Source organism: Tupaia chinensis, unplaced genomic scaffold, assembly GCF_000334495.1.
Source record: "Tupaia chinensis unplaced genomic scaffold, TupChi_1.0 Scaffold000270_1, whole genome shotgun sequence".
In the NCBI taxonomy this organism is placed as follows: Eukaryota; Metazoa; Chordata; class Mammalia; order Scandentia; family Tupaiidae; genus Tupaia; species Tupaia belangeri.
The window spans coordinates 3,603,631-3,622,296 of record NW_006159750.1 but is presented as its reverse complement, the minus strand read 5'-3'; the positions used below and the strand labels follow the sequence as shown (position 1 = coordinate 3,622,296).

The 18,666-nt window shown below is 36.0% G+C and overlaps 1 protein-coding gene across 1 annotated transcript in view; it reads left to right on the top strand.

Annotated features, from left to right (window-relative positions):
• Positions 1-18,666, top strand: part of VAV3 (vav guanine nucleotide exchange factor 3) — a gene marked incomplete at its 5' end in the record, with an annotated part of 378,218 nt that overhangs the window by 319,060 nt on the left and 40,492 nt on the right. Inside the window, one exon of the mRNA XM_027772272.1 lies at positions 14,876-14,941. Within this exon, the coding sequence (XP_027628073.1) occupies positions 14,876-14,941 (66 nt within the window). The remainder of the gene's footprint in view (positions 1-14,875; positions 14,942-18,666) is intronic.

Below are 18,666 nucleotides of genomic sequence, written 5' to 3'. Positions count from 1 at the left end.
CAATAATGTTAGCACACAGTCCCATTTCCAGAGATAAGGGTGTAATTGGCCTGGGTTGAGCCCAGGCTTGAGTCCTTTGAGTAAAAGTCCAAAGCAATCTGATGTGAGCCATTAACTAGATAATCCAATTGGTATGACTATACAGTAATTATGATATTATCTCCAGCTCACTATTTGGTCATTGATAGTGAACTAACTTATTAAGCATAGCTACAAAATGAAGTGTTACAGTGAACTCAATATTTTGACTATGATAGTTACTGATTCAAGGGTAAGTTTACAAAAAGAGTTAGCATACCATAAAAATAGACTCATCACAAACTTTGTAGTAAACTTGATATAATTGTTTTCTCTGATTCAGAAAGCACTTCAGATCATATAGTATTCCAAGCCTGTTGTGATTAAATCAGCATTGGTTTTGCAAACTAGACCTATGGAAGGTACACATAGGAAACCAGACTAAATCTGAACTTACTCAACAGTGTGACCTAAAATGTCATGTTTTAAAAAATTATGGAGGGACCAGAAGTTGGCATAATGGCTGTGTATCTGGACTCCTGTTAGTCGACCACAGTTCGAGTCCCAGACCCTGAGGCTTAAACTCACTCCAGGTACATGTGCATGTGTGCGTGCGAGCCCAACATCCCAAGAAGAGAATGGAGGATAAAGGATTTCAGCACTGGCCATCCCCCTGGGGAGTGATTTCTCTCTTTCTGTCTCTCTGTGTTTTTCTGGCGAGCACACGTGCCCTATAGCAAAAAATATCTCTCCAAAAAATAAATAAATTATGGAAAAACTTTCCTACTATTGAGTCTAAGACTGTGAAGAATGTAGGAGTCAGTTCTTTGAAGTTATGTATGTCTGTAGATGTGTTTACAGTTGCATACAGCCACATGTTAATTTGCTAGTTTTCATGTTTAAAGAAGATACGTCGCACTTTGTAGTTTGCATCCTAAAAGATGGGACACTCTTACTGGGGGTGTTTTTATTTTTTCATTTTTGTTTTTTTGTTGCTTCTGAGAACTTCAATTTTAAGTATTTCATTTTGATCCCTATTCATTCTCATTTGAGATTGCACATAATTAGCACCAGAGAAACAAGTGTTTCTCTTTCCTGTGCTAGAATTTAGGAAACCATAACCCATAATGCCGTGTTAGTTACTGACTGCCATCTACTAGCAGCATGACCTAAAACAGATGATTTACTCTGTGGGCCTTAATTTTATTATCTGTGAAATGAGAGTACAGTATTCCCCCCTTATCTACAGTTTGCTTTCTACAGTTTCACTTTTCTGCAATCCTGTTATACAAAGGAGTTCTGGCCTAGTACTCATTAAATAGTAACTCCTATTTACTCATCCACCCATTTGTCCATTCATCTCAATATTTATGAGGTTACTACTGTGTATCTTACTCTGTAAGGATCAGAAACAAGATAACCAATTTTTAACTTCGTGGCCTTAATGATCTAAGGAATCCTCAGAGCTCACCACAAGCGATGCATCTGGTCTCCACTCTACCATTTTTACTCAAGTTTTTGTAAATCATACCTAGAGTTAAACCTGTAGAGGGGCCGGCAGGTAGCATAGTGATTAAGGGCTCTGGACTCCCACATGGCTGACCGTGGTTCGAGTCCTGAACTCGGCAGCTTGCTTTCTGACCCCCACCCCCACCCCCCCGTCTCTATCTCGCTCTCTCTTTCATTTTGTCCCTCTCTGATCAAATTAAAATAGCTAAATGAACAAAAAATGTTAGATAAAATAATTCTTAAAAAAGAACCTGTAGATAAAAATCTAGAATACTTATTGGGCTGTTACTATGGCTTTACATTTAAATTTCAAAAATATCTTTTGAACTGGTTAAGTACTTTAGCTTATTTGGGAATTTTCAAGGAGTTATGCTTTCTAAACTGTTTTCTCCTCTATCTTTTCAAGTGAGTCACTTCACTCATTAGTGTGGAAAGTCAGAATTTATTGTAGACTGTCATGTTTTCTACATACTCTGTGTCTAAAGAATACAAATTATCCGCCACTATCTATCAGGAATTTTTTTTTCTTTGAATAGCTATTAGTCTAGCCTGTGTTATTATTATTATAACAACAGTAATTTCTAATGCTATTGAAGTGAGTGGGCTATCTGCATTTTCATTATATCTTCTTTCAAACAATGCATTGTCAGTTGAGCTATAAAGATGTACTCTTTTCAGTCTTTGCATTGAAGGAATTCATCTGGCAGCTTTTTCTTTTCTTCTTTGTCTTCTTCTTTTTTCCTTTTTCTTCCCGTGAAAGCACTATAAAATTGTCTCCAAGTGAAATGAATATCAAGTAGGAAACTGGCCATTTAGGCTACATTTCCTAATGCAGGTGTAAGGCCTCGTTTTTACTGAGCGTAACAACATACAGAACAATTCTGAGCATGTCATCCTATTGATGATAAACCTGTTGCCTTTAAACCTTTGTTACAATATATTAATAATAAAGTCTTCATAGCTATGGAGAGCATCCTTTATGCTGGAAAAAATTGTTCATATTAGAAATTTTATTTTCCCAGAAAAGAAACAGATTATACTTATTGGAGAGAAATAGAGAACAAGAGAGAGAAACAGCAAATGTAAATCCAGCCTTGCCTTCTATGATTTTTATTACAACAGAGTGCTTTATATGTGTTTTCGTCTTTGAATAAGGCGTGCGAAGCAATGAAGAGCTTGTGTCCTATATCATGGGGTTTTATTTGCTCCATTGTCATTTGTGAATATCCAAATGTTCCACGGGGAGTATTTTGTAAGCTAATTGGAACCAAAAGGTAATTATAAGCGAAAGAACTACAATCAGAACTTTATATATTTCAAGTTCAATAACATAGAAAAGAGTTGTGATACTTTACACTTATAAATCATGCATCTATAGCTGTCGTCTAAGGAGTGAAAATGTGTTTGCAAACATTATGGTTGATTCACAGAGATCTCCTTAAATGGGGTAAATGGAAAATCATGATACCCTAATTTAGAACTATGGATTAAAAATCCAAACTTGACACCTGTCTATAGGATGGTAGCGGCAGAATTCTGAATGAAATCCTACCTTTTTTTAGGAGAGACATTTTATTATTTTAACACCTCTAAGAATACATTTTAAAAGGAAGTTTAGTTCTTTTTTTGGTAGAAAATAAGGAAACGCAATGTTGCTTTAGGTATACATTTCGCTTTGATTTTTTTTTAACTTTCACATCAGGAGAAGAGTTACATAGGGAAGAGTAAAAAAATCAGAAAGTAATTTCAGCTTAGAGAGAATCTAGGAGGTTCTCCAAAGGAAGGAAGCATTCTCATTTGCACCAGTCCAGAGGCAAGGAAACTGGGAGACTGAGGACTCTTGACTAGAGTGTGAGCAACAGGGTGTCAAGTTTCCCATTACCATCATGGCAGCCAGCAGGACAGTGGTGAGGACTGTGGAGTAAGCTGACTCTTGTCTTAGTTTACCTAGTCAAGAATTTCTGCTTGCTACAGGACTGTTATATTTGTTGTTCAAACAAACAACGATCAGGCTTTTTTTTTTTTTTTTTTCCTTTAATACATGTGTTTTCTTCATTTCAAGCTGAAAATAAATGAAAGGTTTGAGCAGATCTCATTTATAGTAGACATGTTTACTCAAACCTCTGGCCATTGATATATGGTTTAATCTCTTTCTGAATTTCCCCTTCTATTCCCATTCTCTTGCTAAATCCTTTACCATCAAGACTCAATCTTGGGGTCATTTTCCCTACCCCCAAACCTACACCCAAAAGGCTTCTATGAAAATACCTAACATACTATAGCATATGGGCTTTTCAGCCTTCTCTGTGCTTATAGAGTATTCTAGAACAATTAGAATCATGGCTTTCTTCTCATTATCTTCAGTTCCCAAAAGAAAATAGGCATTCAGTCCATGGGTATAGAATGAGTAAATCTATTGAGAGATGCTATTTTTTAAAATTTTTTTTTTATTTTGGAGAGGTTTTTGCTATCGGGCATGTGCACTTGCCAGAAAGACAGAGAGAGAGAAAGCGAGAAATCACCCCCTGGGGGGGATGGCCACACCACAATTCCTTCTTCTTCATTCTCCTCTCAGGATCTTGGGCACACATGCATACGCGCCTAGTGTGAGTTTAAGCCACTGGGTCCAGGGCTTGAACACGGTTGACTACATGGGAGTTCAGCGACATAGCCATTATGCTAACTGCTGGTCCCAAGAGATGCTATTTTTGAGATATATTATCCACAAGTTTTTAAATTCATTGCTTATTAACTCAAATCATACTACGTAGGTGATGTTTGAAAGATCATTAAAATACTTGTTAATCTCGGATTTAAATTTATTTTCATCCAATCAGGATAGTATTAAAACTATTTAGTTGTATCCTCAGGTATTTAATATTTAGGTGACTCATGAAAGTGTTGAATCCTAAGAAGTAAACTTGAAAGGAAATTAAAAAGAGGAAAAAAGTGTGTGTGTGTGTTCAGGATTTTGGAAGACATGCTTCATTTTCCAGAAGTGGGAACATGATTATCAGGTGTGTTTTGTTTAACTTTAACTTTATCCTCCTATATTTAACATGAAGAGTCTAGCTGTCATGCATGGGCTCATAGAGGCCACTTTGGACACCCAATTCCTATGCATAATTTTTACAATTTCTCTAATAGAGGTTAAAATTCAGAATTAGACATAAAGTGCATGTAATCATGTTTGAAGGGCAAAGTTGATTTGAGTAAACTTCAGGGTAGAAATCATGAGCCCTTACCTCAGAGCAAGTCTGAATAAGAAAGACCTAGGATATCTCAAGAGTGTGAAGAAGAGGGAGAAAGAAACAGGGACAAGGGTTTGCAAAACAAAACAAACAAACAAAACACACATTTTGCCTAAGCTGTGTGAGTGGGAACATAAGTGGATCTGTACAGTAATGCGTAACCTGACCTAGAAATGCTCAGAGGGCTGGGGAGGGCAGTGGCAGTGCAGCAGAGAAGAGTTAGTATTGCCCATCTTCCCTCCCAACACCTCTCCCTACAATGTTAGAAGTCAGACACTTCAAAGGACTCTTCCTTTGTCCTAGATTAATGTGAGACTTCTCTAATCCTTTCTAGACCACACAAGCATATTAGTTCAAATAGAATTTCCTGAAGGTATGTATTTTGATCTAAATTTTAAGTATCATCAGGGTGTACCATAGAGGCAAATAAGAACTCTAAAGAAGTGTTAAAAAAAAAGAAGAAAAAAAGGATAAATTCTCTTTTGTTAAGAAAACTATTCTTGACACCAAAAGACTCATTTCTTTGGTGTTGCAAACCAGAGAGTCAAAAATCTCTGGGAACTAAGAAATGTTTTCCCCAATTTAGATTCCTACCCCTAGCACATTTCTTTATGAAGTTCCAAACTTTTATCAAGGCAACGCCACCTCTTTAGATAGTTATAGTTTTAAGGTGTTCCTCATCTCACCTTAGCTGTTCTTCTCAACTGCCTTTCACCACTTGGCTGGTATATTAGTCTGTCCCTTGTGTGAAATCAGAAGCCTGGGCAAAATTGATATCATAGGTGTGAGGATACAGAACTATGTGAAAAATGTAGAGCTATTACTTGGTGTTAGGATGTCCTGTAATCTTGAGAGATTCGTTTTGACACGCGTTTACCTCAAAATATTGGGTATGTTGACCCTGAGAGTATCAGGGTCCCTACATACAGCACAGGAGCAAAGGGTAGCCCATGGCTGCAGCAGAACAAGGGAGGCCCGCGAGAGATGATTATAGAAGATAATAGACATTAGGAAAGGCCTGTAAGAAGCGTTTTCTCTGAGTCACTGCCAACTGGCTTTGATCGAATAGATCATTAAATGAATTTGCAGGAATTTTTCCAAGTGTACAGACTGTATTGTGGGAATTGGCAAACCTCCTGACAAAGTGGGTGAGGTCCTAATTGTTAACTCTCAAGGTAGGCATTTTTGGTGAACAGTTATTTGTATTTTTCCAATGTTTGGCACAGAGAAAATGTAAGATATGGTGTACCACAGCGTAAGTAGAAGTGCAGACAGTGACGTATTACCTCTTCTTTTTGAGAGTTTAAGATAGTAACAATAGGGACCAGCAGATGGCGTAATGGTTATGTCTCTGGACTCCCACATAGTCGACTGCAATTTAAGTCCTGGACCCAGCGGCTTAAAAAAAATCACACTGGATGTGTGTACATGCATGCCCAAGATCCTGAGAAGAGAACGGAGGAGAAGGGATTTGGAGCATGGCCAGCTCCCTGCTGATTTCTTGCTTTCTGTCTCTCTGTGTTTCCAGTGAGTGCATGTGCCCTATAGCACAGATCTTTCTTATTAAAAAAAAAAGAAGAAAAGAAAAAGTAACAACAGAAAGTTCTGAAAAATTCTGTTGTGGCCCTTTTTATTCCATCATTTTATTACCATTTAAATTAGGTTCTGTCACAATTAGTAAAAGTTTGTGTCAATCACGGTATACTTTTAGTGGGTCATAAATCTACATTGTGTCTGATGTGATTATTGATTTGATGCCCACAAGTGGTGCACAGATGCTTAAGATTTGAGACCAAATAATTTATCTACTTACAATATCTATTGAGTTGAAATTATTCAAGATTATCTGCATTTCTGGAGGATGAATAAATGAATGTAATTCCTAACGAGTCAACCCTATATACTTTGGAAATTAACCAACTTCATACTATGTTAAAATGAGTCACTAAGGAGCCAAAATGCCCTATCAGTAAATGCCATCAGATTAAATTACTGACACATATAATCTCCTTTTTTTTTTTTTTTGAGAGGTTTTTGCTATAGGGTGCATGCGCTCGACAGAAAGACAGAGACAGAGAGACAGAAAGCGAGAAATCACCCCCCCCCAGGGGGGATGGCAATCCCTTCTCCTCCATTCTCCTCTCGGGATCTTGGGCACGCACGCACATGTGCCCGGTGTGAGTTTAAGCCACCGAGTCTGGGACTCGAACTGTGGTCAACTGCATGGGAGTCCAGTGACATAGCCATTACACTAACTGCTGGTCCCTGACACATATAATCTCTAATTAAAAATTTGTGGATCAAACATTATTTTGGCCAACAATAACTGAAGAGCTGTGGTGACTTGGGGAAAGTGTTCGTATGGAGGTGGGGGCAGGAGAGCTTCAAAAATTCAAGGAAGATGCCTACAAGGAAAAAACTGCATGAATTTCAAAATTTTTTTCACCAAGATGAACTCATACTTAAGTTTCTTTTTTCCATGAACTTTTTGGAGTCCTCTTATACTAGCGAAGAACTCTGGTGGTAGAAGAGACTCTAGAAATCCTTGGGTTCGATCTCTCTTGTTCCACAGATTAGGGTATGGAAGCCAGGAAAGGTGAAATGACTTCCTTAAGAACAAAGGGTCACATTGGAACAGTGGGCCATGGACGCCCCAGTCACATCTAAATATTACTTCAAGGGTTTCTTCTGACCTAAAATTCCACAAAAATCTATGAAAATAACCAACGTAGAAGCAAATGAAGGAAATCACATGATCTGAATGAGCTCCTTGATAATAGGGACCGTGTCTATTCACTTTCAGTACCCCAGTACCAGCCCAATGGTTTGTACATATTAGGAAGTAAATAAACTTTTTGTTAAAGCATTAACTCTGTTCTGAGTGAAGAAGTAACATTCTTTAAAAACACCCAGTGTAGCCAGGAGCATTTAATATGTGTAGTGTAACAATATTTTCTTTGTAATTATTTATGATTAAAAATCAGCAAGGATAGAAAAACATTCATTTGTTGTCTTTCAAGATTAGATAAACGAATTTCTTTGGACCTTTGTTAAGCCTTTTTTGGGTTATATGGCTTCTCTCCAAATAGGATTTCTTCCAAGATTTGGTATAACTTTGTTCTTTCAGATTCTATGTTGAGTAACCTCTTGGGTTTGGCTTACCTACAGGTTGACTTTTTACCTGCTGATTTTTTTCCCCTACCATCAAAAGTATTCTCTTGTTTACTTCACCAGAGAAACACAGTCATTAGATTATGATCCAGAATTGTATCATATATAGCCTCTCATCCAGTAAGACTGGAGGAAAATCCTTAAGACATCCACAATCAGAATCTCCTGTCCTGATGGAGAAATATAGGGATCTCACCAATGACATTTTTTTGAATAGCAAGGAAAGCATTTTACAAGATCTCTTTCAGTTATATTCATCTCTCATTTATTGTGTAGAAATGCAGCTTATGGCTTTTAGTGAGTTTTTTTTTTCTCAGTGTACATTTCACAACTTAAATTTTTAAGGGTTTTTGACACTTCCATCTGCCAAAATTTCAGACATGTAGTAAACACAAACAATTTCGTGTGAGTCAGAAAAACCATCAGATATAATCAAGTCCTTTGCCATGTATTTTGATGACTTGATGCAATTAAAAACCCGTACAAATGGAAGATATTTAGTTTCAGAGGTCTAGACCAAGATTTAAGTTTTTGAGTTTTCCAGAATTCTAGCTTTATGACAGCCACTTAACTATAAGTGAACTGTATCAGAAATATTAATTTTATATAGTCTTGAAAAGCTTAATTTTACTGTATATACATTGGGAAAATTAAAGGTTCCATCTTTTTTTTTTTTAAAAGAAATAACAAAAGTCCATGGCTTATCATTCTGTTCTTTTGTGTGTATGTGTGAATATTTTGGGATTCATTTTAGTGACCATTCAGCATAACCACATGTAGTTAGTTATATATGGCAAGTTTTCAAGGTGTTGACTGCAGGAAAATGTTTATCTTACTCATCATATGGGAGGAAATTAATGATAGATGAATATAAAGACTTGTAAGAAGGGATTTAGTAAAGAAATGGACTGTCTGGAACATAGTTTTTCTTTTATTATTATTATTTATACATTCAATTGCTATTCATCATTTATATTGTAAAGAGATTTTACCCAGGATGATATACACCACACATACCAGTCAAGTCAAGAATATTATACATGACATCAACAGGAAACAAACCGTATCTGTGTCCCACAGATGTCTTACTTCTCTATTTTTTCCCCAAATTTCCCTTCCTATACTCTTTTTCTCTCACGCTACTTCCATTTTTTCTTGTTGTATAGTTATAATTAGGACTGTACACAGATTAGGGATTTCTATTTTAATAACACATGACTGTGTCAATTAAAAAATGAAAATTTAGGGACTAGTGGATAGCATAATGGTTATATTACTGAACTCCCACATAGTTGACTGCAGTTTGAGTCCTAGACCTGGTGGCTTCAAACTCACACCAGGCATGTGTGTGTGCATGCTGAAAATCCCAAGAGGAGCCTGGAAGAGAAGAGCTCGCAGCGTGGCCATCTCCCCTGGAGGGTGATTTCTCGCTTTCTGTCTCTTTGTTTCTCTGGCAAGTGCGTGTGCCCCTCTATGAAAAATCTCTCTCTAAAAAAAAAAGAAAATTTAGAAATCATTGAGAATAACCGAAAAGCATTGTTTTTGTATAAAATAGAAAAATAAGTATTTAGCATTTACAAAGTACTTTCACAGTGTTAGTTCTTGGATCCAAGTAGCAACCTAGCGAAACATGTGTGGCAGATCTTGTCATTATACCTGTTTTACAATCGAGACTTGCCTTAGGTTGCACAGCTTTTTATAGAAGAGCTGGGAATAGAATAAGTGCTCCTGATGTTACATACGCGTGATAGTGCCTTTCTCTATTTTCCAAAAGCCAGTCCTGACACATATCTCACTGACAATGATGCGTCCAGTGTGGCCGTAGCTATGATCACAATTCCATCTTTACCCAAGGCTGATTTCAGAGTGGGTGGACTGAGTCTTGTCCTGATCCTCTCTCATTTTCTGGGCCTTTTGTTCCCTTGCATGTCCTTACACAGTTTATCAGAATAATTCCAACTATAATGCTTATTCCTCTCTGTCTGTCTGTCTATCTGTCTTTCCATCCTTCCTCTCACTCACTCACCCATTCTTCCATCTGCCCATCTAATTAATAACTAATTTGTATGCACATTTACCTCTATTCCCATAAGTTACAGCTGCACCCCATGTCTTCCTCCCCCACCCTCTCACAGTGTATTTCTGATGGTGGAAAAGTGACTGGGCAGGGTGACAGTTGCTCTGCCATTACCCATGTGTGATAAATTGCTTTGTAATCTCCACAGCACCATCATGCATACGTTGAGGTGTTTAGGGCATTGTAACTTGGGAGAATTTCCAATCTTTCATAAATAACCATTAATCTGTCCCTTTTACATTCAGCTTTCAACATCTGTTTCAAATTGTTCAGTGCTATTCTAGGAGTGCATTAAAGCTCCAATCCAGGTAGTATTAAGGGGATAAATGAGCCACAGGGAAGAGACACTGTATTTTTCTTAAAGCAATTCTTTTTTCTTTTTACAAAGTTAGGAGCCAAGCAATTTATGATTAAGATCTTTGGAGGATATTCTCTTGTCATTTTAAGCCATCCTTCTATTTGAGTTTTAAAATGCAGTTTTAGTTCTGGCATCCTGGCATTAAAGAAAAGTATTTTTTAATACAGCTAGATTGTAAATATAATTTCTACCAGCAAATATAATGTAGTTTTAATTCAGTATGATTCACTCTGGATTCTTGTTGAAGAAAAATGAGCAGTAGTTAAAATCTAAGGTCAGTCAGAAATAAATAAGTACCTGAGTATACATTTATTGTTGCAATGTTCAGGAATTTCAGGGAAGGTTGCCAGTAATTTTAATATGGTATATTCTATAGGAAAGTCTTTGTTTATCAGGAAAAAAGCTATTGTTTTGTAAATTATAATTTCATTTTGTTTTGTTTCTGCTCTAATTTGTTTAATGAAAATTGTAAAGGTGCCTCTTTTCTCATCATAAACAACCCATAGCCTATTTTCTTAGGTACTTTCCAAAGTGTGTTTTCTCATATAAATGACTCAACTTGTACTGTTAGATTTACAAAAGTCCCATCACATAATACAGAGATGCCCTGCAGAATAAATGCATATAAAGATAGCACAGTATGGTGCATCAGGTGACACACAAGTATGAGAGAGGAATGTTTTCAAGTTGACCTTGAAGATGTTAAGGGACTCACAGAACAAAATCAAACAGGAAGATAACTAAAAGATGATTCCCTCTCTCTGGCATCCATAATAGACATAAAAGGGATGACAAGCTGATTATCTGACCCAAAATAAAATGCCCACACAGGAATGGAAAGAAGAAAACTCAGTTACATGTCTCTCACCAAGGGTAGTAAAAATCTCACAGAGTGTCACATAAGGTGTCCTAAATAAACCATTGACTTTGAAGATGGTTTGTTTCATAGTTTCAGTCTGCAATTCCATCCACGCATAGGGGATTGACAGCTGTTCCATCCATTAATATTAATGAATTACCAATGAACATCCCACACACATCCACCAAAGAACCAGGGACACCCCTCCTACACCCTGCTTTATTTCAAATTCTCCAAATGTTTTGGGATGGCTCTTTCTTTCATAAGTAGAAATCATTAAATGCAGTTAAAACTGACATCTGATAGGAATTAGTGAGAAATTGTAACTTTATATATCTATTAAGATAGATTAAATTTTCCCTCCCCTCTTGGTCATCTAAGGAACGACTGTGACCATTAAGGAAATGTGACCTGTACTGCTAGGAGATTTTATTATTTTATATTTATTTTTTGGAGATATTTTTTTTTCTGTAGGGCACGTGCACACACCAGAGAGACAGAAAGCAAGAAATCTCCCCCCCCCGGGGGGGGTGGGATTGGTGGCCACACCACAATCCCTTCTCCTCCATTCTCCTCTTGGGATCTTGGGCACACATGCACATGTGCCTGGCATGAGTTTAAGTTACCAGGTCTGGGACTTGAACCATGGTTGACTACATGGGAGTCCAGCAACATAGCCATTACGCCAACTGCTGGTCCCAGGAGATTTTATTAAGGAAAAGCAATACAGAATGACCTTGGTTACATTTCTGCCTCCTGAAAGACCTCTGATAGTGTCCTTAAGTGAGGTGAGGAAAAATGAAATGGTTTTTGATATGATGACTGTATATACTGGTTTGCCAGACTAGTCCCAATGTCCATCTTTTGTCTTGGCATAGTTACTAATTACTATCTCTTTACTTTGTAGAGGTCCTGGTTTTGAATGGGAAATTACACATTCATCCCATTTTAGGGCATTTCTTATGCCACCTTTTCCGCTACTTTCTAGGATGATTTCAGTTCCCATATCATACCTTTTAAGCAGAACACTTGGTTCTACAAAAGGAAGAAAAAAAGAAAAAAAAAAGACTTTGTCAGTCTATACACCTTCATAAACTATAACAGTTATTACTGTTTTTCCTACTCTTCTATTTTTTCCTACTCTTCTATTCCTTGTGTTCTCACCTCTCTTTCTCTGTTTTGTGACATAGCACTCTCCTAACATAAAATAAATATCAAAAAGAGGTCAAGCATTGTTACTGTATAATATTTTCATGTAGAAACAGGCAGCTTCATGCTTTTCATTGCTTGTCTATGTAAAAACAAATTGTGATCTATTTTATTCCTTTCAATGAAGAGGAATTTAAGGTCATAGTAATTACTGGCATGGGATATCAGATTGAGAGAAACTTCAAGTAGTTATCGAGAAGTTGTCCCTGATATCAAAGAACTCAGTCTAGCAATGTATAAGACCATGTAGAATAATTACCTGTGTTACTGAAACTGTGTTCGAATAAAATGCTACTACTCATGTACTACTAACAGTATCTGAAGGTACAGTGGAAAAACAAGCATGGGACTCCATCTGGATCAGTAGCTGGGGGAAGGTTTTTATAGAGGAGATAACAGACTAGGTAATGGGGGACCTAAGTTTTGGGGAGAAACAGAGTGAAAACATCAACCTACGTGCAGGCCATGTCATTCTTGTTTTGAGAAAATGAATGATATTCCATTGGCCAGCATTCACAGTCACACAAGTGCTACTGGGCTGTTGGAAGTCATGACACATTTTGGCATAGAAAAACATGTCATGACCTCCAACAACCCAATATCACCCTTCTTCTGAACTCTGAATTCTTTAAAGGCTTTTTGCTGATCTTCTTCTTATAAATGAAAGAGAAACAGAGACAGTACCCCAACCAGATTCTGACTCTGCAATCTACTGCTAGCTTCAGCCAGCCTTGGATTGTGGGCAAACATGTGCCTAGCATACTCAGGGAAGTCTCCAGCCCATTAAGTCCGATCAGAGCCTTCCCATGTGGGTCATCCTTGAGGTACGCCAGTGTTTTAATTCTGTGCCATAGTCCAGCTGCCTTCTGCTGTCCTACTGATGAAGAATGGGGGTTAACAGTTTACCATTCTTGAAATAGCTATAATTTTCCAATTTGTTGATTTACCTTCAAATATAGTTTGGAAAGGCCATTATAAAGCTCTCTCTCAGGTCTTTCCCCTACAAAGTAGGCATATTTCTTTTAGTACACTCTCAGAGGTCTTTTCTTTTAAAAAGCAATCATTTTTATTCTTTTCTAAACTTAGTGTGTGGTTCCCACTCACACATCCTTATATTTTGCACCCAAGTAGCTTTGCAATGCATTTATATACAAAGGCCTGGCTACTGGTATAGTCCCTAGATATCACACATATTTACTTGTATCTCAGTGCCATGCTTAAATCACCATAGAGCTCTTAGTGAACACAGTTGAAAGAGACACTTCAATTCCAACTGTATAGTTCCTGCATTGCCACCACTCTCTGAACTCCTGTAAATTTTGTCTTGTGTCTTCTCTCTACATATTTTCTCCCATGACAGTTTGCTCCTGTGATTTCAAGATTCACTTCTATGTGATTGTCATCTGTGTTAGTGGTTTGTATGGATTATATAATCACTCCCTACTCCTATTCTTGATATTTCTCCCAATATTTGCACCTCATAATCTTTTCTTTCCATATCTGATTCTCAGACAAGTTCCACAAACTCTGATTAAATAATGTCTTCAGTACCTGTTTTCCCTTCTCCATCCTCTCTTCTTTACCATGGTACTAGTTCCCTAATAATATTCTCACCCCTCAGGTCATACTCATCAATAAACCATCTTCCACATTAATGCCACTTTAACTCTTCTAAAATACTCAATACCTTTAGTGAAATACCATCACCAGTGACAATATTCAAATATCATGGTCCAACTGGTTTCTTGGTACCTCTTAGCTTTATTCACTGTTCTTCTCCTGTATGAGTCTTATGTTTGTGTAGCAAGACAGCGTAGAGCTCTGACGTAAGAATATCTGAGTTTGAATATTGGTTGTGGCACTTGTTAGCATTGTTACTACAGACAAATCATGTACCTTCTCCTCCTTCCTCATTTGTGAAATGGGATTGGACCTGCCTTTAAGGACCATTGCAGGAAATAAATGAAACATTCAGATCAGTATCTTACTGGGTCATCAGAAAAGTCATGATGCATTTTTTGCATAGAAAAACATAGAAAAATATGTCACGACTTTTCAGATGACCCAATATATACTGTAAGGTTTCAATAAAATATTAACTATTATTACATTCTGTTTAAAGGAAACTATTTGCATTTCCTATGCACAAAATTGTGTGGTCAATTGACAAATAAACTTGAATTATTTTATAACCATGATCTAAAGCCACATATAACACTTAACAATGAAAACAACTCTCGCTGTCTTTGCTTCCTTTTTGGAATCATACTAAGCTAATACTTAGGACTGGATACAACATGTGAGGACTTCTGAGGATCCTAAGTAACAACACTGTGTAAGCAGCTTTATGAGATTATCCTTTGCGGTAAATTTGCTCTTAACACTGGCATTTCTTTCTTTCTTTTTTCTTTTTTCTAATTTAGGGTAGAAATTTAGCATCTGGAGAGGTTGGATTTTTTCCAAGTGATGCTGTCAAGCCTTCTCCATGTGTAAGTACTAGTATTTTATTTCTATCATGTTTTATTTTACTTTCAGTGCTGTGACTAATTCATGTGAAAATTTACAAAGGATACTCAATAGGTTGTTCATTCATTTTATTAATGAATTTTATTAATGTTCATTCATTTTATTAATTTTTAGAGGAATCGTTTTCAATATCATTGTGATTTTACTACAAGAAAATATTTTTAAATTTTAAATAAATGCATGGAAGAGGTGTATTAGACAACTGGACAAAATTAAGTTGTCTAAAACATTTTAGAAGAAGTAAACCAAAGGTACAGATTAGAGTGTTGTACAAGTTTCAACCTTTCCTACTGAAGTGAGAATGGTAATCTAATTTATCCACAGTCATATAGGTTACAGGGAGATATCATACTTCAAATTGTGTCTTGGGAAGCACTTTAGGAATGAAAAAATACACATCTTTCAATCTAATCTGTAAATACATTTTCTATGCTTCAGTGTGTCATTACTATTTATTTATTGTTATAATGCAATTTTCTGAAAATATCAGACACAGATAAAAGGAGAATGAATGAATATTTACTCTAATAATGTTATGATTGAATATAATATAAAAGATACTCCCTGGTGTTTTATGATACTGATAAATTTCTGTTTAGGGTAATATGATTTTAGCATCATAATTGGTGTTTAGGTTGGATTTTCTACAAACTTTTTAAGTTACTGACTCCAAAGAAAGTGAAATGTTTTATTAATATAATGGAGATGATTGCTTGGGAAGAAATAAACTTTCCTTATACTATCTTGCTTGCTATATTTGAATAATTCCTAGATTTATAATTTTTTAAAATGTTATAATGTTTGCCTCCTTGATGTCTGAGTTTGTCCATATAAGAATTTACCTCACATATTGAGGAATAATTATTTTCAAAAACAAAGAGAAGACAAAAGGGATTTACTGTTCTCTTGATTTATTGATCTGTCACATTTTTTTAAATCTTAGATTTTGTTATAATTGAAAGATTATTGAAATTTGTTAGATGATTTTATAAATAAGCAGAAATGATTGTTTTGCTGGTGATCTGTTGTACATATGAAGAGATTCTGGCTTCCTATCTATAGAGAAATGCTGTTTATATCTAGGTAGGTAGCAGGAGATAATATATTCCAACATTAAGATGCTTAGGAACCTAAAGGCATCAAATTAAGATTAAGCATTTCATATATCAAGTACTGTTTTCTTTTTTCAGCCTCTTATATGCTATAAAATGAACTTTAAGTTTCATTTAAGGGGTAGTCTGGCACAAAGTAGATAGATTATTGTTGAATAAACAAAGCAGTAAACATGCAAATGAAAGTACCTAGCTGTGTATAGATATATAAAGGTATTAATTACTAATTAAATCAACTTAAATCAGGATAGTGCTGAGTGACATCTGGTGACCTGATAATAAGAAGAAATACGTTCAGGAATATTAAGGTGTTTAAGAGTTGTAGCATAATACATAATTATGGGTAGGACTATCAACCAAATATGGTTGTTTTTATAGCTTTAAGTTAGTAAATAGCTATTAATTTTTTACTACTTAATAACGTGATAAATGTACTTCTTGTTGTAGGACAGGTTAAATGAGGGTAAGTAGAAAAAGGGGAAGATGATAGGAGGAGATAGATCAAGGGAGTTCGAAGAATTATATTGTTTTAGACCCTAGAATATATTGTTGATCAGGATTCAATGAGTAGTGCTTTACATTCCATCCTGAGTTTAAAATTATTTTCCTGCTTATGCTGTGCTTGTCTCCTCAAAAGTAGAGATATGCAAGTAGGAACCTAGAACTGAGGGAAACACAGGAGGTACATAAATGAGATATATCATTTCTGGCATTGTGGTGACTATAGACAAAACCTGGACCTGCAGCACAGTGCAAACTAAGAGTATTTCTGTGTGACTGCAGGAGCCTTCTATGGGTGAACTAGAGGAAAAAAATCTTTCCCGCTGAAGACTTGTCTATATTGGTCCTGGAAATGAGTTGGGGCGGGGGAAAGAAAAAGAAAAGAGAATGCAGTCTTTACTCAGTTGTAGGACTGAAATTCATACCTGGCCTGGATAATTCTAATCTAGAAATGTTGTTTAAAATGATTCCACATTGTTCTCTGAGTGAAAATATAAATTCTGTATAGATTAGAGCCTCTTTAAACACAGTCCTCAAAGGGTTTTTACAGATAAAGTCCCAGGTATTATAAATTACATTTGGAATCATTAAGTCATGAGGAAGCATACCACCTTCAGCTAAGGTCATCAGAAACAATAAAGTATAGAATCAGAGCCACAAAGACAGCAGATATTGGAGTTATCAGATATTAAGTTCAAAATTTATATTTAGTATGGTTGAAGACATAAAAAAGGAATAAAAACCTAAGTGGAGATTAAGATGCTATCCAATCAGGGCCAGCAAGTAGCGTGCTGTTTAAAGGCACTGGACTTCCACATGGCTGACCGCAGTTAGAGTCTTGGACTGGTGGCTTGCTCTCTCTCTCTCTCTCTTTCTCTCTCTGTTCCTCTCTAGTCAAATTAAAAAACTAAATAAATAAAGATAAATAATTCTTTAAAAAGAAGTTACTATCCAGTCATCTTGGCATATTAAAGAATACTCCAATGAAATAATTAAAATGAAGTTTAATGGATATATTATATGCCATATTAGACACACTTATGTAGAAAATTGGAGAAGTCTGAAGAAATTTCTCAGAGAGCAGTCCAAAGATATAAAGAAATGGAAAATGTGACAGAAAATGGAGTAAGATTCAAGAACATCCAATAGAAAGGAGGAATGAAGATCATTCAAAGAAGTCATAACTGAGAGCTTTCCAGAATGATAAAAACTTCTCTTAAGAGTCAAGTATATTAATCAACACCTAGACAAGATTTAATGAAACTGTAGACCATTAAGGACAAGATATAAAAATTAGCCAGAGAGAGAAGACAAATTGCCTATAAGGGTTTGATAATTACAGTCACAGTAACAGCAGTAATGGAAGCAACAAGAGTGTCCACTTCTAGTAATTGTCAAGATGATCCTATTGGACCAATCCATCCACAATAACAAGTATAAGTTGTGGACATAATATAAAAATAAAAGACTCCCAATAATCTGAGGGCATTTACTAGGCAAAGAGTTGATACTTAGGAAAGGGGATGATATATGAGCTTCCTGGTTTTATGGTTAGTTTGAGAATAGATACTGAGTTGTATCATTCAGGGTGGCTAAAGTTCCACTAGAAAATTTATGGTATCTGACATGAAAAACCTGAGTATGGAGTTTGACACAACCACAACAGCTATAAAAAAGTTGTAGAAAATCTTTCAAAGAAAAGAATTAGGGGCAGGGGACCTCAAATTCTGTGTATAAATTATATGTAAGTCTTCAATGAATGGTACATATTTTAAGCAACTCAGCTTAGGGTAAAATAATTAAATTTAAAAAAATTAAAAAGCTCATCTGCCTCTCACCACAGGGGAGACAGACTGCAGTTAGAATTCAACCACGGTAACTACCTGTTTTAAGAAAACACTCTTCACAGAAATAAAACAGAATCCAGAGATTCTACAGTGTATCATTGAAATTCTCCAAAGTCCAAACTCAAATTACTCAATATACAAACTAATGGAAAATGTGAACCATATTCAAAAGGAAAACAATAGAAGGAAGTCAACCCTGAAATGCCCCAAATGATGAAATTAGTAGGG